Source organism: Anneissia japonica, unplaced genomic scaffold (assembly GCF_011630105.1).
Source record: "Anneissia japonica isolate Jap-2015-1 unplaced genomic scaffold, ASM1163010v1 scaffold287584_len476085_cov161, whole genome shotgun sequence".
Classification (NCBI taxonomy): domain Eukaryota; kingdom Metazoa; phylum Echinodermata; class Crinoidea; order Comatulida; family Comatulidae; genus Anneissia; species Anneissia japonica.
The window spans coordinates 189389-210010 of record NW_022693058.1 but is presented as its reverse complement, the minus strand read 5'-3'; the positions used below and the strand labels follow the sequence as shown (position 1 = coordinate 210010).

At 34.2% G+C, this 20622-nt stretch overlaps 1 protein-coding gene across 1 annotated transcript in view; it reads left to right on the top strand.

Annotated features, from left to right (window-relative positions):
• Positions 1-20538, top strand: part of LOC117100615 (DNA topoisomerase 3-alpha-like) — a gene marked incomplete at its 3' end in the record, with an annotated part of 22085 nt that extends 1547 nt beyond the window's left edge. The window contains 22 exon segments of the mRNA XM_033240402.1: positions 1343-1476; positions 2427-2502; positions 2969-3077; positions 3489-3540; positions 5386-5477; positions 5934-6104; positions 6693-6793; positions 7613-7687; positions 8014-8096; positions 8496-8593; positions 9441-9607; positions 10290-10466; positions 10767-10845; positions 11283-11466; positions 12868-12955; positions 14169-14426; positions 14606-14771; positions 15635-15796; positions 16451-16648; positions 17721-17955; positions 19032-19231; positions 20464-20538. Coding sequence (XP_033096293.1) covers positions 1343-1476; positions 2427-2502; positions 2969-3077; positions 3489-3540; positions 5386-5477; positions 5934-6104; positions 6693-6793; positions 7613-7687; positions 8014-8096; positions 8496-8593; positions 9441-9607; positions 10290-10466; positions 10767-10845; positions 11283-11466; positions 12868-12955; positions 14169-14426; positions 14606-14771; positions 15635-15796; positions 16451-16648; positions 17721-17955; positions 19032-19231; positions 20464-20538 — 2980 coding nt within the window.
• Between the last annotated feature and the right edge of the window lie 84 nt (positions 20539-20622).

The window sequence follows — 20622 nt, the reverse complement described above, 5'->3', positions numbered from 1 at the left end:
TGTTGTTTAAAAAATCATAACTCCATAACGGGGCATCGTATTCAAAAAATGTTTCCAGGAAAATGTTCTTAAAAGACCAGTCTACACCACTATATGATTGAAAAAAAATTGAAAAATTTTTTTGACCTTTGAAATCAAGATTGAAAAAGAAAAGCCTATCTTAGTAGTGTATTAAAATAGGCCAATGCATTACAGTGCAGTAGCATATGACTTTCGTGTTGTTACTGTTCCAAGTAGCGAAAATATACATATTTTTCTTATTACAAAGTACAAGTTATGTTTTATAAAGAGGTATAGTATAGTAAATCATGTTTTTAACACAGGAAACTCTCATATGGTAACTAAAACAATTCTAGTTCAGAGTATTACTTACTACTACAGCACTGTAATGCATGTACCTATTTTAATACACTACTGAGATAGGCTTTTATTTTTCAATCTTGATTTCAGAGGTCAAAAAAATTTTTCAATTTTTTTAAATCATATAGTGGTGTAGACTAGCCTTTTAAGAACATTTTGCTGGAAAATTTTTTTAGATACGACGCCCCGTTATAGAGTTATGATTTTTTAAATAACATGATGTCAAAAAATCCGCCCAAAAGCTTATCTTATTTCTGTTGGTTACGCACCGCTGATTCGCAATGTTTGTCATCACTTAGACATCACAATATGTCTACCGATTCGTGAAAAAGGCCTATTTTGGTGCCTACGAGCTAAGAGCCTTTAGGCCTAGTCTAGGGTTTTCATAATAGGGACTGCCGTGTCAGGCCTATCCTATTTCAGGTATTAAAAAAAAAAAAAATTTGACCGATCTTGATTTTTTCCATTTAAAGGCAACACAACAATTTTTTTTTTTTTTTTTTTTTTCAATCCCTCGCTGTGCATTTTCCTTTTGTCATTGACCAAGGCACTTCATCTACATTGCTTCTCTTCACCCAGGAGTTTAAATGGGTTCCTTGTGGGGTTGCCTGCTCCTGCGCTGATTACAGCAGCAACGCTTAAGCATGTAGACCCAATGACTGGCGTCAAAAACGCTTCGTATCTGCAAAGAAAGGTGCTATATAAATTACCATATAATAATTTATATACTGTTGAAGTTGCCTAAGTCAAATCCAAAATGCCATTGACATACTGTATTGTTTGACTTAGATGAAATTCGACTTTTTACAGATTGTTAATTAATGAAAAACTCAACAAATTGGCATGTAAAATTAGATCGACTTAGAAATTATTCGACTTAGAAATTATTCGACTTAGGAAAGTTTAACTGTAATTTACAAGAAGCGGTTTAGTCTTATTATAGTTTTAAAAAAATATTATATATTCTCCTTTGTTTATACAGCAAGAAGGATTTTCCAAGTACAACAAGATCTATGAATTTGAGTGCAACATCTTGAATCAGCAGAGTTCCATGAAGATGACCTCTGTCTCGGGTCATCTTCTCAATTATGCCTTTAAATCTATGTATAAAAATTGGTAAGTAGGAGGCATAAATCACATTAATGCCATACTGTAAAGTTTTTGAATTGTGCAGAAAATTGCTAGGAAAATAGGTGTGCGGAATCGTAATTACTGCATAATACATTGTTAATAATTCAAATTAGAGGTCAAAGCCTAATATTCAGCAAAATCTGCACAGAGGATGGATATATGCTCGGAGGATATATTCCCTGGCACAGTCGGGCATTAATGCGATGAAAATCCATCCCAAATGCAAATCCTTATCTTAAGATCTATTATGAACACAATGATAAAATTTTATATGACAGAATTGTGTGAAATGCCTATAGTGTTATTGGCCATGATTATGCCATATCATATCCATATATGGACATATCAGAGGTATTTGTTACATAAATTTTATTAAAGCTTTTGGTCAAGTAAAAAATGTTGCATATCTTGCCCTGGTTTGTTGTATCATATTCATATACACTATAAAAAATCTTTTGATTGTGTATAATATGTTATGTTGCCAATAAATATAATAAATGTATTAGCCAATTTCCAGTAGGAAATATTTTGCACCAACTAAAGGAAGTTGGTAGTCAGACTTCAAACATGTGAATGCAAATGCATCATATCAAAAATATAAAGCATGAAATTATTCCTATCTAGACTTTGAAAATGATAACAAGAAGCAACCTCATGATGGGAAACTAGCCATCACCACATCTTTTGTCTGCAAGGCACATTGGCCAGCTGGCTTGTAATTCACAGATGCTCGAGTGATGCCAGAATCTAGACTTTAATATCCTACCATTTTTTTAATTAATTTTTTTGGATCAAGGTTGATTTGGTTCAAGATGGGTTTGGTCGAAAGTGGGTCATGTATTTTTTTAAATTTTTTATGGGGAGCTGCTTTTTGGGTTGAATAATATAACTTTCAATAATACTATTTCATGAAAGGTTTTCACTCATAATTGCAGGAGGTCATGTAACCCTGTTGTGCTATTTGATGCTGATGTTGTCAAAGTATGTCCAGATAATTTTAAGGATATTAAGGTGAGAAAATTATAATAAAGTGTATATACTGTATAAACCAAACTATAAAGCAACCTATTAAACATTGCAACATATATTACATACATACACAGTGCAGGGATAGATTCGGTGGGGGAGGGGAGCGAGCTGTCCCTTTTTGGAAAATCCAAAAAAAAAAAAAAAAAAGAATAAAAAGAAAAATAAATTATTGATTGCCCATAATGCCTCAGAGGCCTTTTTCGAACCCCTAGGGTAGTGTTGTCTCTGAATCAGCCTCCCTTCCTATTATAAAATTAAATATGTTCCCATTAAAGAACCCAGTATGTCTGTCGAGGCATGTAAGGGGTAACCCCAGTCTCTTGTGGACAGATTAGAGTAGCTAGCATCGTATTATGGATATATAAATGATTATAAAAACGGCAAAACATATATATAAAAGTGTCGGTAGATTTAAATTGTTATACATTAAATTTTATTATATTTTCAGAGGACATTAGAAAGGGAAGCTAGACAAAGTGATATTCTTATTATCTGGACTGATGGTGATAGAGAAGGAGAAAACATTGGCTATGAAATTATAGATACATGTAAAGCAGGTAAATAATAATGTAGGCAATATAGATGGAGGTCTTGTCTGTATGTCAGTCTTGATAGATTTTATTCAGCAAATTGCTTATCTATAGAGGGCAGTATTCGTGTTTATCTCAGTCTCAGGTATACTGGACAATGTAATGTGTATGTATACATTATGAGATGTTTTCCAATCATTGCAAATGATCTTGGTATGGTTTAGCTATCATGTGCGGTCAGAGTTTTTCTTTCTTTTTTTTTTTTCGGGGGGTGGGGGTGGGGGCATCTTCCACATAGAGGGTCAGGGGTGGGAGAATTTCCCTTTTCACCACATGTAGATCCACCAATGGTTGTCTTCTATAGTTACTATGTGGCACCTGCTGAACTATATTGTACCTTGCCGGATCCTTTTATGTCTATTTTTGTTCTCTTTCCAGTGAAAAGAAGTTTGAAAGTATACAGGGCAAGATTTTCTGAAATAACTCCACAGTTAGTCGGCCTTTTTGTTTTCTTTCATATATTATGTTTTATCTTTAAACCAACAGTAATAGTCTTTGCAAAACACTACTAATAAATTTCATCATTAACACCAGCCCTGAAGTGTCTTCATTGGCTTCCCATTAAACAATGTTGTATTTTCAAATTGCTTTTTTTGGTATATAAGTTACTTGCGTTCACAAACCATTATATTTGTTGCATCACTTAAAATGTCATGTAGCTATCCGCCATCTCTGTTCATTTTCAAAAAATCTTTTGACAGTTCCATCTCCTCGAAGCAAAACTAAAACATATGGTCAACGTGCTTTTTCTGTTCTAGCTCCTTCTCTGTGGAATTCTCTTCCTTTTTCTGTTCGTAATTCGCCTAATTTATATTCCTTTAAGAAGAACTTAAAGTTTCACCTTTTGAGAAATGTTACTGAGTTTGTTTTCTCCTGCGCCTTTGATAAATTTTTGAATTGGCGATATATAAATGTTTATTATTATTATTATTATTATTATTATTATTATCATGATCATATGACTCGTTAACAATATGTTGTAATATTTTGGGTTGTAAAATTGATTGTCTCAAAGTTATAATTTTTAATTCTGACAATCCATAATGTTCATGTAATCCTGGCATTTCTTGACCATCATTTCATCCTTATGTAAACAAAATGTGACTGCTCAGATCTGGTGAGTTTTGTTTGTATTCCAACTTCAAATAAATGTTGACTCATAAAAATACATTGTAGTGGATTTAGTCTTAAGTACTGTACAGAATATTAAATTTTATTTGAAAAAAACAAACAAAACAAAACATGTGACATGCCTAAATATGGTAATGATGACATCACATCTTCAAATAAGCATCAAATAAATTTAATAAAATTTACTATTAACATTTTCTCTGGCAACAAATACATAATATGAGTATATAGAAGTCTATATCTCTCAAAAATCACTTTATTCAGAAAAGAAATAAAGAAATACATATACCAAAAACCTAGCTCAATGTTCACTTAAAACATTTGCGAAGTAAAAGTTAAAAAAAAAGATGCATTACAAAACATTTAGAAAAACTTAATAATATTAAAAGGTAAATACAAGTTTAGCACAAAATTTAAAAATATGACAACAACAAAAAACATTTTTAAGCAGCTTAATATAAAAATTACAAGGATAATGTTCGTTAATTAAATAATAATAATAATTTGCGATTTGTATAGCGCCTCCCGTTAGACCAACCTCGAGGCGCTTCACAACAACGGAAGGAAACGGACAAGAGAATAAAAAAACCATGAACCTAGACTAACAAAGAAAAAAGAAAACGCCTAAACGAGCTAAACTAACACCGCACCGTTTATCTAAATAGGTTTATTACATCATAATGATAATTAAATAGGCTTATTACATCATAATGATTGTATTAGTTAAAATTTTTCAACACTTTCTTAAATTCATAATTTGTTTTAAATATTTGCACCTCAAATAATTTATGTATCTGATAAAACAATTAAATTACAATAAAAATTACAAGATTAATAAAATTAAACAATTCAGAATTTACAAAGAGACAAGCATTAAAAGAAATTAACATTTCAATTTAAATTATTCTACAGTTTTTTTAAAGTTATAAATCAGTTTATTTGAAGTATATTGCACCTCAATATAATTATATACCTGATAAAAAAAATAGTATTCTACCACAAGGGAGGATCGTAACATTTTTAACGGCGTCAATATCAGTTAATATGTTGTCACAATCGTTAACAATAGATTTTTTACGAGTCCATGAATGTATAAAAATTAACAAAGTAATGTATAATTATCAACAATTTCATTTTGGTGTAGGTCAATTGCAAGAACTTGCCAGAACCTCTCAGAGCCTGATTACTTGGTCTCTGCTGCTGTTGATGTGCGACAACAATTGGATCTTCGAATAGGTGAGCATACACTTCCTACTAATTATCGTAAGATCAATAAGAAATTAAGAGATATTAAATTATGCTTTAACATTTTTCTGGGGATTAAAGCTTATATAGGTGCAATGCAATTAAGAGGTATTTAATTGTGATGTCATATTTTTTCTTGGGGGATTATAGCTTTATCAATGTTAATTATTTTTCAATAAATTATATTATATTAAGTTGTATAGTCTTTTTAAATATGAGTTTACTATAAGTTGATATCCCTTTTCTTCTTTTGTTGGAATCACCACATTTAATATCACATACTGGATTACATAATATTATGTTCAGTATACATGAGTATTGTTTTCTGTTGATGCCTATTATGGTTCTTTTTAAAGCAATTCAAAATTTTATTATTTGTTTTTTTTTTATGGCAGTGTATCTTGAATTTGATTTGTAATTGATTTGATGTATAATTTCCGATTATAGGAGCAGCATTTACAAGATTCCAGACATTGCGTTTGAGGCAAGTTTTCCCGGAAATTCTGGACGGTCAGTTGATTAGCTTTGGCAGTTGTCAGTTTCCGACCTTGGGATTTGTCGTTGAACGTTATAAGCAAGTTGAAGCTTTCCAACCAGAAGCGTTTTATAAGATTAGAGGTAATTTAACTGAAGCCGGGCAGACATTGCGCCTAACGGCCGTTGGCCGGTGCGATTTTATGTAAAACGCAACACACTATAATGCACACGCAACAAATCATTTTTAATGACACTTCATTCAAACTGCTACCAGCAAGCAGCAGACAGTGTTGCATCGTCTAACACTCGCAGGGAGCAGAGTGGAATGCAATGAGTGCCTGGCTTAAAAGTCTTAATGTGGAAGTTGAATTAATATATACTTTATTATCAAAGTGTCATAGTGCTTGATTCAATGACTAGCTTGTACAGTAACTCTCTTCTCTTTTAATGGTCACTTTTTGTCTGAGCTACCTGGTAAACCGTGCCAGCTACTCTAGTCACCACCACGGTGGTTTTTTGACCAGTACATCAGGTTTGGTCTCTGAATAAATATCAAATACAGTTGTTCTTTTTGGACCACAGAAAAGTGGTCCTTAATTGAAGGTGGTCTTTATTTGGATGGGTCTTTAGTTAGAGGGAGGCCTGTAGTTGGGTTCTTTACAGAATAGTTGTTTATTTGTGTTATTGCATATTAATTGTTGATATGGTATTTTGATCTTGTCTAATTAGTTATGCATCAGCGAGGTGATGACACTGTTGAATTTAACTGGAGGAGACACAGGCTTTTTGATCGTTTGGCCTGCCAAGTTATATTGGAGGTTTGCATTGAGGTCAGTTTAAATTTTAAGTATTATCAATGCCATTTCATTGTTAGCATCATTATCCCAGGATGCATCTAGTTTGTTTGTTTAATTAATTTATTTATTTTTTAAATTTATATATTTATTTATTCATTTATTTATTTTTATTTATTTTTTTTTTACTTAGTTTTATACCTTTAAGCACATGGCCAAGGATTACCAATAACGACTTAATCGCTGTCCTATTAGATAAGTGGCAACCCTTCACATGACAAACGTAAATACATGATGCTCTATATAAGCTAAGTCACTATAATGCTTATAGACTGGAGTTGTTTTTGTCGCGAGAAAAAATCTGGGAATCTGACAGGATTTGTATCCAGGACCCTGGGATTGGAGAGCGAGCATATTATCCATTAAGCTATTTAACTCCACTGTCAATATTATAAAAATATTATGATTCTTTATACCAATGCTATGCTGTAGTCAGACCTTGATCATAATAAAAAAAAAAATATAATATATATATAATATATATTTCTAATATAAATCCTGCAGATCTTCTGTTAACCTTTTCATAACTTGAGGCTGTTTGTAAAAAAAAAGAGAAATTTGTCGCATACAATCTCCTGCTTACACGTTATTCTTCTAGATATAATAGGGTTTCTGCAGTATAATCCAATAAGTAGGCCTACTCACTGTGAATAAGTTTTGTCTCACTCCCAGCTTGACTTTGAACAATTCAGCTGTGGCTGCCAACATTCTATTTCTTATGACATAGATTGTTAAATTAAGTAATTTTTAATATTTATTTTATTTTGATATATATTCGTTATGCGTTATCCTCAGAGTCCTTTAGCCAAAGTTGTGGATGTGAGGAGCCGTGATAAAAGCAAGTGGAGACCCCAACCAATGGACACTGTGGTAAGATAATTTTAATAGGTTTTTAAAGAATTATCTTCAGATGGATAGCCCAGCTTGTGATTGTTGCCACCCAAGTCAGACAGTCTAGTACATCAAGAATTACTGCATCTTGAGGAAGTTTCCTAGAGGATTGGAAGATATCCCCCTAGCCAGAGATGCTGCTACAAAACTGGTTGGCTAGGTTAGACATGTCTTTGTAGTGCCGAGTGTGAAAAACTTCAAAAGCATTGCGAATGCGCATGTGCCTAATCCGACGCTTCCAATTTGCGCGAATAAATTTGCTTAGTATAAAACCTTCGTTTTAGTGACAAATGCTTTTCTTCCAGGAACTAGAAAAACTTTCTTCAAGAAAACTGAAGATTAGTGCCAAAGAGACAATGAAAATTGCAGAGAAACTTTACACAAAAGGGTGAGTTTTTAGAATGCCATAGTCACTGTTAGTAGTGATAATAAGATTAATAATACACTATAGAAATAGTGATAATAAGATTAATAATACACTATAGAAATAGAGACACAGACTAATACTTGCAATGCAACATCATCCTACCAAGTTCTCATTTATACTCGTGGGTGGAGAGGGCAAACGCAAGTAAAGTGCCTTGCCCAATGACACAAGCAGTGCGCCGAGCGTAAGTCTTTGACTCCCAATCTCCCCCTCCCCCACCCCCCTTGGACATGTTGGGCCTATTTGTCAGCAAATTTCTAGAGCCACCGCTGTGATTTCACTAGCGTTTACCTTCAACTTTATATAAAAAACATTAGATTTAACTTTTACTTAGAAATATCTAAATATCATTGATTCTAGGTTCATCAGCTACCCACGTACAGAAACCAACATATTTCCAAAGGAACTGGATCTTTACCCACTGGTTCAGGAACAGACACAGGATAGACAATGGGGTGGTAAGTGATTAGTTGAATAGAGCTTCAATTGTTCGTGGCGGATTCAAGGGAGCCCAGCCCAGTCCTCCCAGGGCCCCCTGAATTTTTCAAAATTATAAGAAAAACTGTAAATAAAAGTCGGAGAATGCCATTTTTAGGTGCCATAATCATACAATTTCTTAGTTCAGCCCCAACCATGGTGGGCCTGAGGTGGTACAGACTGCTCATCACTGAAAGGTCTTCCCCCCGCCCCCCCCCCCCCCCAATTTTGAAATCCTGAAGCTGCCACTTATTATTATGCTTTTCTTAAAATTAAAATGATAAGTAGTTGCATGTACTTATTGAGTGCTTTATTTGGGTGTCCCAAAATCTGCTTCAAAAAAGTTTGTTCCAACTTGAAAAATTGTTTTATTCAGAAATTGTGACCTGTCCTATTGTCTTGAAATCTGGGATCAACTCCTAATGGTATATTAAAATTGTTGTTTTTTTATTATGAGGATTTATATTATATACATAATTGAATTATTTTATAATTATTTTAATATTGGTAAATATATTTTTGTTTACTAATTTTTTGTTTCTTTATGTCTACATATTTGTTTATGATTTTGTTTTAATCATTGCAATGACTATCTAGACCCAGATGCAACACATTCCTTACATAAATGTACCGCACAAAATCAACCACTTTCAACCACAACCAATTTCATTTATCTTCGTTATTATATAGATATCAAATTCTTTAAAAATAAAAAAAACAGTAAGAAATGGAGTTCTTACTCAGGACATTTCGATCTCTAACAGAGATTTTTATGGAATTGTAGCTTGGTCTTCACCACAAAAATATTCACATTTTACTTACAAACAGGTTTCGCTGCTGAACTCCTACAAAGAGGTATAACACCAAGGAGGGGTAAGAATACCGATAATGCCCATCCCCCAATCCACCCAACCAAATATACGGGGACGTTGCAAGGGAACGACCAGCGAATCTACGAGCTCATTTGCAGGCACTTCCTAGCATGTTGTTCACAGGTACTTTTAATATTTATGTTTGTACCTCATTCCAATTTTGTAAAACTGCAGAATTTTGCTATTTAACTTTTTTCTTAACAAAATAAAAACAATGTGAGTGAATCGATCTTTATGTTTTGGCCAGATGCCCTACAAAGTTTTCGAAAGTTGTCTGATGTACGATATTGCCATTCTAGATCTTTTCCACTCACCCTTTTTTTTTTATCATTTTAAACAAAGAAGGGCAAACAAACAATTAATTTGTTTAGGCCCTATATTGTTAATTCATTTATTATGAATCACAAAGAGAAGCAAGGAACCGGCCACTGTAGATAGAAAATATCATCATCATCATTGGCATCATTAACATCATCATCATTCTCATTATTCTCCTCGTCATCATCATACCCCTTGTCCACCTCATTAACATCATCATCATCAATCAGGTCAAACATTTTTGGTTGAATTGGCTTATATGTGTTGATGGAAATTTTTAATGCTATCATTATTTTTTTAGTTTTCGTAATTTATTTAGACACACTCCAATGTTCAGGACCATACAATTAAAACTTGCTTGCAGTGTGGTACCATTTTTACAATAATTTATTTCAAATTTATTGTATATATATTGAGGTATTGTAAAATAATATTTATTTGATACTTGATTACTGAATAATTCAAACAAATTTATTAATTTACAAAGGATGCCCAAGGCAAAGAAACAACTGTAGAAATTGAGATTGCGCAGGAGAGCTTCTCAGCCCAGGGGTTGATGATCATAGCACGCAATTACCTGGATGTATACCCATATGATAAGTGGAGTTCAAAGGTCATCCCAGTCTACAACATTGGCGATACTTTCCAACCAACTGTATTAGAGGTATGTTAATCATTTTAGTCTATATTTAGATGTAGATAATATATAATGCGGTGTCTGTCCTATATAAAATATGTGTATAGAATACAATATGTATAATTATATATCCTAGGTGACATACAATGAGCAAAAACTGATGGAAAGAAAATGCATGGATGGAAATAGATTTCAATGATGAGTGTTGAAATGGAGTAAATAACCAATGTCACATGATATGAAATCCACCAATCAAATGACAGGGATCTATTTAGGTGTGTTATAAAATTATATGAATAATTCAATATATATTTTGTTTTTTTGTAGATAAATGATGGAGAGACTTGTCCACCACCATTACTCACAGAAGCTGATCTTATCACTCTTATGGATAAGCATGGAATTGGTAATTTTTTTATACATAATTTTGAGTTGTGTAATGTAAATACACCAAAGGTTATTAAGATGTATTTAGAAGCAGTATGTTAAGTTTTTAGAGGAGGAGAAAAGAGGTTGATTCCTATAAATTAAAACATTGGAGATGTACCTTGGTGGTTAAGGAGCTTGTTTCTAAATCCAAACTTATGTGTTCGAATCCTGTGACACCAGGATTTTTTCTTATGACTAAACAATATCTTCATTGCCTAACCTCATTAGACATTTAATTAAGAGAGCCCTAAATATCAGCTTAACATCTGTAATAGGCTGGGTGGGCAATACTCTACGGTTTTTAAAAAAGTAACCTGCATGACAAGTTAAAATTGTTTCGCTGGATATTCAACAATAAACTCTATTAACTTTAACTACTATCCAGGCAACAGAGTTAAGTTTTCTCTCTCCTAGGCACTGATGCAACGCATGCTGAGCATATTGAGACCATCAAGTCCAGGATGTATGTAGGTGCAAGGCCTGATGGTAAGCTGGTGCCAGGAGAGCTTGGAATGGGCCTAGTGGAAGGGTATGATAACATGGGATATGAGCTATCCAAGCCAGACCTGAGAGCAGAATTAGAAGCAGACTTGAAAAGGTACGATGCAACATTTATACTCTTGTGTACTCTAAGCAGAATATAAATAAATTCTTCTATAGCGCATTCCTCAGTGTGCTCTGCAACAAGAAACACAAGCAGTAAATAATTTTGACTTAAACTACGGTACTTAAGCTATGAAATATTTCTGAAATGCATGTGCTCTATCGTTATAAGTATCTAGAACAGGGCTCCACCCACCAATGTTGAAACAACATCGCATCGCACCCGGGTGCATGCAGGCATGATAGCACCCTCATGTAAATAGACCTTGATGTAATGGAACTATAGTGAGTTGTATGGCATTGCATAAAGGAGCATGGCGCATTTAGGTGGAAGTGGGAATAGAAAAAATAAAGACAAGACATGGTGAAACCAGGGAGATCCACCTCTTGTTGTACTGAATGTGGGTATGGAGTTTAATAGGCGTGGTACGGGGAGGTGGAATTTTATAAAGATGGTCGTCTTCAATTTGTTGAAGTGAAGATTGTGACGTCATACCTTGTCAATCTCAGTGAACACACGTCATCAAAGTGATGTCACAACAGATTTTATGAATTTTTATTTTTTGCGTGATAATAATACCGTAATTACAATGTCTGCGTAAATTGAATAGGAAAGCTTTAGTATAAAACAGTCTCCCCATACTAGCCTTGAGTCGCATCTAAATCAAATAAAAAATAGTTGGATGACCGAGTGGCTACTGCAGGGGTGCAGCTATAATATCGGAGCTAATTCGAACGGCACGCTCGCCTTATGTTCTGGTAGTGGAACAAGTCTTCTCGGATAAGGACTATAAACCGTAGGCCCAGTGTACACAATTTGGCTCAGTACATCTTTCGAGATGAGTAGGGGGTTACCCCGGTGTACTGGTCCATTCATATCCTGCTGTGGACAGACGAGAGTAGCTGGTACCGGTTTACCGGGTAGCTCAGACATGAAGAGACCCTTCGGGGAGAAGAAAGTCATTGAATTGAAGTCATCAAGAAGAACCCAACTGAAAAAAATCTTTGTGGATTTTTCTGGTTCTTCCTTGGTGTAATTTACACCAAAGAAATTTAATTTCTTTTTTGTCATAACCTTGCGAAATGAGTAACAGATAGTCCACAGTGTTTTTGTATCCTCTGGAAAAGGCACTATATCAAATGCCATTACAATTGCCGATGGAGTTAACTTCTAATGCACTGCCCAATTGACCACCAAAAGAACCCCACTGAAAAAAATCTTTGTGGACTTTTCTGGCTCTTCCTTGGTGTACTTTACACCAAAAAAATCCAATCTCTTTTTTGTCATAGTCTTGTGTTCCAACTAAATGTATGGTTTTAAGGCCTATTCTACATAAGGTAATTTCAGTTAGGAATGATTTGAAATATTTTTACCTTGCTTTCTTTTATTTTCTAGGATTTGTAAAGGAGAGAAAGATGCTGACGTTGTCCTTAGAGAACAGGTGGAGAAATATAAACAGGTGTTTATAGAAGCAGCTTCCAAAGTAAGAAATATATAAATCTCTATCTCTCGTATAATAAACATGAATCGGCTTACAATAAATAGACCGAGTTAGTCACCAAAGCTAGTATTGTATAGCGAGTATACCATCAAAACATACCGCTAAGGTGGCAGTTTTTTTGCACAATAATAAGCCTCGGCTCGAATAAATGTTGACTGTTTTTTAACTTCTCAAACTTGTTTATTTGTACATTTTAACGTAAATGAATTTGTCAAAAAGTCTTGGTAAATGTTCCTGAATAAACTGTCAAAATTTGGACCTGTTAAATTTAAAGTGGAATGAAAGAAACAAATGGAAAGCTTGAACAATTTTGTACACAGTGAGCATCCCTCGTCGCGTGAACAAGGGCCTAGGCTAGAGTCATACAAATAACGTTCTTGTGACTCGCTGGTCAGTCTAGTCAAAAGAAACATCTTATTCTACAATTCAACAATGTAAGTTTGTCAATAGTTTAAATATTTCATACAGAAATTGCAACACAATGACATGGTGGCAGCATTTAAGCTGAACGTGTACCACTAAATGAACAACGATCACCTTCGTCAGCGCTGAATGTGGCGAATCCGGCAAGCGATGTGCATAGACCCCCTAGAAGGCCTCTCAAAACTCCTCATATTTTTAGTCTAAATGGAAATTTAAATCAAATCAACCTTAATCTCATGAATCTACGAATCATTCAAAATGTCTACATTGTTATAAAAAGTATCTTCTACACTAACTTCATGTTTATGTTTGTTTACTCACTAAAAAAAATCGTGATGACATTATCTTTGGTGACTAAATCATTCTGTTGCCTTCATCTCTTGTAAATGTAAATCTCCTACAGTTCCTTTCTAGGATAGGCTGGGAGACACACAAACTCATTCATGGAAATCTGCAGGCTGATTGGATAGCACAGTTATTCTTTTTAAAGTGGTACACTATCTGTTATAGAAAGTAAAATACAGTTCTCCCTCAATTAATGACCACTTGTAGGACCAGAATTTCCATAGCCATCAGCAGCTTTGGTCTCTAATTTGGAAAATTAAGATTATAGCCGTTTGTTCATGTTGGATTAAGAAAAGTGGTCTTTAATTGGAGGGGTTTTTTAATTAGAGGGAGATGTGTACCCACAATAATCTTTATTACAACATTGATTTGATAATTTTAAATGAAAAAGAAACAAATGAAAACAAGTAATTTCACATTTGCTTAGGCAGTAAAGTTGGATGAAGCCCTTGGACATTACTTCCAACAAGCCCCTCAGACCTTCACTGATCAGGGTCCAGATATTCAACCGGAGGCCTTGCTACCAGTTAGAAAGTGCCCACAGTGTGGGGAACACATGATCATCAAGACCAGAAAGGATGGCGGGTACATGCTGAGTTGTACAGGTTACCCAGACTGCAAAGCTGTTGTGTTCTTGCCCGCCTCGGTGTTGTCTGTGGAATTGCAAGATGAAGATTGTACAAGGGTAAACTTAATTTAACAAAGTTTTGTTGTGTTTGCCTATTCGCAATCCTTGAATTTATGATGCTAATCAAAAGAAGTCTATAGACAAAATTGTTGTAACCTGATATATTTCACCAACCAATGGGCCAATGACTTTGTGTAACTGATTTAACTTGGATTTATTAATTTTCAATTTTCTAGTGTCGTCCTGATCCAGTGAAGTTAATTAAGTTTGAATTCAGGCGTGGATCTGTACCGCCTTCAATGTCGATGGAGTATGTGAGTTGCCTAGGCGGATGTGACCAGGATCTTGTGGAAGCTCTTAATCTGAACATGTCATACATAAAACAAGCCTTCATACCTACAGGTAATTGATCACTCATTCGATCAATTACTCTTGACAATCAATCAGTCATTAAGCCTATCACTTAGTCATTCAGTCAGTCCTTCATTTAGTAAGTAAATCTGTCACACATCCAGTCATACATTTAGCTCATCATTTAGGAAGTCTATGATTCACTCAGTCAGTCAATTAGTCTATCAGTCAGTCAATAACTTAGTCAACCTATCAGTCATTCAGTCTGTCCATTTAGTAAGTAAATCATTCAGCCAGTCATTCAGTTAGTTCATCATTTAGTAAGTCAATCATTCACTCACTCTTTCAATCAATCAATCAATCAATCAATCAATCAATTAGTCAAGCAATCAGTCAGTCATTCAATCACTTAGTAAACCTATCAGTCTATCAGCAAGTAATCCAGTCAGCTCATCATTTAAGCAAGTCAATCATTCACTCAGTCAATCAATTAAGTAATCAGTCAGTCAATAACTTTAGTCAACCTATCAGTCAAACAGCAAGTTATTCATTCAGTCCTTATTTAGAAAGTCAATCTGTTACTCAGTCAATCAATCAGGCAATTAGTCAAGCAGTCAGTCAATCAATCACTAAATCAGTCAATCAACCAACCAATCAGTCACTTAGTCAATACATTTTTAAATAAATAAACAATCAGTCAGCCAATCAAATCAGTCAGTCAAATATATTTGTATGGCTTCATTCCCAGCAAAATTTATTTACATAATTTTAAGTTTACCAATTACATTTGCTTTGATCTGTTATGATTGTTGATCATTTAATATTACTGTATCTTTAAATTATATTTATAAGTTAGTACATTACCACATATTAACTTTAATCTTTCAAGCTACTATTTCAATTACAATTTCTAGGTGTTGCAACAGTTGCACGTTTGCCTGCTCGAGGTGGTACAACCACGACTCGTTTACCTGTACGCGGTGCTGCAACTGGCCGTAGAGGGCGTGGTAGTAATAATAATAATTCTACATTTGGGAATGATAGTGGTATCTCATCTTGGAGTTCTAATAACAGTGGTAAGATATATATAAAGCTCTGTCCAGATTGTAAAATTTTCTTTGCCCATATATAGTCATGATGTGCCTATATATGGTCATGATGTGATGACATCATGACCATATTTGGGCATGTCCCTAGAAAATAATAACTAGACTAGTCTCCCGGAAATTTTTGATCTATTTTTTTCATTGGAAACTAATAACTTATTCAATTCTTTTAAATATGATGTCTGTTTTGTAAATACTTAACTAGATAAACAGAATATTTAACAATTTCATTTCATTTATTTATAGGCGCAAACGATCTAGGGGCTGCATCAGCAACAGTTTGCCATAACACCACAAGTGTTGCCCCCAGCCCCATAAGTGGGAATTTACCTCTTAAAGTGATAGCGTCACATATGATTTGTACTTAGGGTTTTTTAAGATTTTTAAATTATAATAATCATTTTAATTACTTATTTTTTAAAAATGATTTTCCTTAATGTTAACATGGAGTTGTTTATTTTCAAAATTTACGGTCAAAGGAGTATCTCTTCATTTTCTGGATTCGCTTCATTTGTACTTAGGGTTTTTAAGATTTTTAAATTATAATAATCATTTTAATTACTTATTTTTTTTTAATGATTTTCCTTAATGTTAACATGGAGTTGTTTATTTTCAAAATTTAAGGTCAAAGGAGCATCTCTTCATTTTCTGGATTTGCTTCAGCAGTTCCAGCATCATTCTCGTCCTCATCATCGTTTTCATCTAGGCAGCCTCTTGTGCCGATACCCAGTCAGAATGAAGAGAGTGGAGGAAACCAAGTAGTTTGTAACTGTGGCAACAATGCCATAATCCTGACTGTCCGAAAAGCAGGCCCAAATACTGGTATGTGTGATACATGTTCGGGGCTACTAGTAAGAGTGGTTATGAATTTTGAAATACACATTCATGGTGCAGTTGAATCAATGTATCTCATGTCATGCTACTGGTTTAGTAACTTTAGAATGTAGTGTAAAGAAGATTGAATGATATATAAAAAAAATAATAATATATCAAGTCTTTACAATGTTTATATCAAATTATATCGACCATGATCACTTAATGATTCAGTGCTTTTTTTGCAACAGTGGTTTAGCCTGGTTTATTTTCTTAAGACAACTTAAATTTGTACTAATATTTCTTTCCTCATTTTTGTTGTTTTTATACATTGTAATTTCTGCCTGACATAATATTAAAATACAATACAATAATAGCTTCTTTATCGTATGTGAGGATACTTGTTTGTCCACCAACAATAATAGACACCTGAGCACCATGCATTATAAAAATATAATTAATAATACTTTCAATTTCAAATTCTCAAAAAAATACATTAACTTTAAAAGTTTGAAGTTTGCAAGAGAGCAGCTAACTCGGTCGGCGAAACTGGTGGTAGCCACTGTGTTTGCGCCGAACCGTCGAGAATATTTGGTTCACGGTTCAATTCCCATCGCTACACTCCTTATGTTTCAGATGGATGACTGAAATGCGAGTTACAAAAAGTGCATTGTCTTTCAGATAAGAAACTTAAGCCGTTGGTCCTGTGTACAAAATGACCTGTGTGTGCGTGTATGCAGTACACTCTTCAGAAAAGAGTGGGGGATTGTCTTCCGGCGATCCCAACCCACCTTACCCTGAATGAAATAATTCTAGAACTTTCATGGGTTATTGGTGTGTATCACACAGACGAAAACCAATGCATTACCCCAATGTTTGTAATGTTCAAGAGAACTTTGGTTGGGGCTCTGGCTTGGTTGTCAAGTTCCTTGCCTTTCATTCCCAGTATCGAAGGTTCAAATCCTGCTATACACAAACATTTTTTTTTTTTTTTTTTTTTTATTCTATAAGAGTGTATGTAGAATGCCTGTCTCTTATACACATCTAGATGTGTATAAGTGCAATTTTTTCCCTCACACAGGTAGAGAGTTTTATAAGTGTCAGTCTGGGACTTGCGACTTCTTCTTGTGGGCTGAGACCAATGGACAACCTTCGACCTCTGCAGGAAGTAGTTCTCATTTAAGTACACAAAGCTTTGATTCAGGTTTTGGTAACTCATTCAACAGCAGTAGTTTTAATCAAACACATGGTAATGAAAATTCAAGTATGAATGTATGGGGAGAGGTCGTCTGTAGGTGTAATACCACAGCTATCACGTGAGTTCCTTTGTTATTGCCTATTGAAAATCTTTTAAATTTTTTTAACAATTTTTTTGGTTTGTTTTCATATATTTGGTTTTATATCAGTTGATTGTCCACTCTTTTAAAGATACTACAGTGTACTAATATTTTTTAATAATAGTTTCTTTAATACTTATGTCTATTTCGTGATTACTTGCTGGATTAACCAAATAATTAACAGTACTGTAATTTATATTGTTAAATTAGTCCGTTTATCCTGGAAATATCTTCCACATACACTACCAACATCACTGTTGATTTGTGTAATATTTATTTTTCATTTTATGCTGTATTTGTCATATCTGTGTTTTTTGAATGTCATATATGTGGCAAAGACAAGCCAAACCAGTCACTCATCGCAAATCGTGTTTCAGAGAAAATGGCCAAAACATGCTGGAATGTCAAATTTTTAAAAATCTATTTTATTGCTTTAAACTAACCTTTATATATCTACACATCATTCTATGCTGTTATTTTTCCCATTTTCAATGTTAAAACAATACTTTTTAAGGATTTAAAGGTAGTTTCTGCATGAGAAATGCAATCATAAACTTTGACGGTTAATTTCTCATATATTGTTCTTTAAACAGCTGTGTAGTTAAACGCTTGTAACTTCATAACGAAATGTCCGATTTGAATGATTTTTTTACCATTTTATAGCTATTATTTTACTCTCCACTGTATTAATAACTCAAAATCGATTTTTGCGACGAGTGACTGGTTTGGCTTGTCTTTGCCACATATGAGGCTAGCCATTCCAAAACCAGCTTACTGTCGCTAAATTTCAAACTGAGTGATTAGCATAAGAATGTGGCACAGTATTGTAGACTTCAGTACCGAGAAGCCATAATACTTTTACTCATAATTGTGGCAATATTAAGTTGATCCCTGTAAATGACATATCATTTAAAAGCTTATAATGTGGAGAATAAGATTTAAAAAAAGTCAGTTTTCATTTTTTGGACACTGATGCTGGTTTATGGGATAATCATCAATCAATACCCATCAATACCAATCAATATCAGTTAATGAATATTCATAAATCTTTACAGGAGAACAGTGCAAAAAGAAGGTGCTAACCAGGGCCGACAATTCTATACCTGTTCAAAACCTAGGGACAGCCAATGTGGTTTCTTCCAGTGGACGGACGAAAGTACTAACAGTGGTAGTAGAGGAGGGTCCTACCATAGGGGTGCAGCAACAAGGGGACGAGGTCGGGGGTCAAACAGAGGTGGTAGGAGTAGTTCAAGCGGTAAGGATTCACTCTTTTGTAATTGCTGGGAAGCAGCCAATTCATATTCTTGACAGCAATTTGACCTCTGAAAGGTCATTGTTTGTCAAAAAACAAGGGCTTAAGGCGACTGAAAAGCGGAGTTTCCTTCTTTCATTCTGCCGGGTAAAATCAATTACTTTAGGCTATGTTTGTAGACTAACCTACACGTACCAACGTCCGCATGTCGCGCTAGCCTTATCCTACTCTAGGCCTAGACTAGCTAGGATGGTATAGGCCTAGCTTGAAGGGACGAACATCCCAATGAAAAACAACATCGCTCCTTGATAGCTAACATTGTCTATTTAACATCACAATAATTCACTATTAGACCTATAGTTGTTTTTTGAATTGTACTCCACAAATCTCAGCCGATACCTCGCACAACTCGTTAACATCTCGTATCTATTGTCGTGATGTCTGGCTCGCTGGCTCACACTTGAGATGTCTCGCACTTGTGATCAAATAACACACTGGCTCGCACTTTGGCAACACTCTTTGGCAGTCAACTCGCCCCTAGAAAACCCGCCCTTGGAAATTGCCCCATAAAGAAATGTACACTTCCTAGACCATGCAGTCTTCAAAATAAAAATTGTAACCTTTGGTAATCAACTACATTTTCCACTTACATAGAAATTTTGGAACCTTTATTAAAAAAAACCTAAACTATAATTCACCACTATAGACACTTTTTGACAAAAATGAAAAATTACGACTTTGTTACCCAATGAGAAGTGTTCTAATATAGACAATGGGTCGTGTCTCATATTATTTGTTATATTTTTATTATTCATTATTTTCACTTGACTCGCATAAATAATTTTGTTCGAAGAACATTTATATGCAGTTGTACTTCGCAGCACTTCACTTGCAATTTGCAATTTCTAGTATATTAATTATTAGCTGCTATGGTTGAGGTATAAGTAGATTAATTTCTGCATTCCACTCATTGAAATTACATTAGAATAAATTATACTATAGTTTTAAAATTGTTATAATAAACATATTTATACACATGTTCCATTGTGCAACATCAAAATATGAATAAAAACAAACTAAATAGGAAGATATAACTTTTGAAGTTAATTAATACTTGCTATCTGCTTTCCCAAAGACTTTTCCAGTTTAATGTAACAATTTTATGACCATGTGACATTACATAGGCATTTTTTGCTGTTGTTTTTAAGTTTGATTTGCAGTTGTTATTATTTCAGGATATGGTAGCAGTAGTAGTGGTGATGATAGTCGTAAACGGAGAAAGGCAACATGTAGCATGTGCGGTGTTGAAGGTAAGTAAATTGGTTACATACAAAAGACCTAATGCTGAGCTGTAGCTTGGTGGCTTAAGCTGGACACTCGCTGAGTCTTAATGT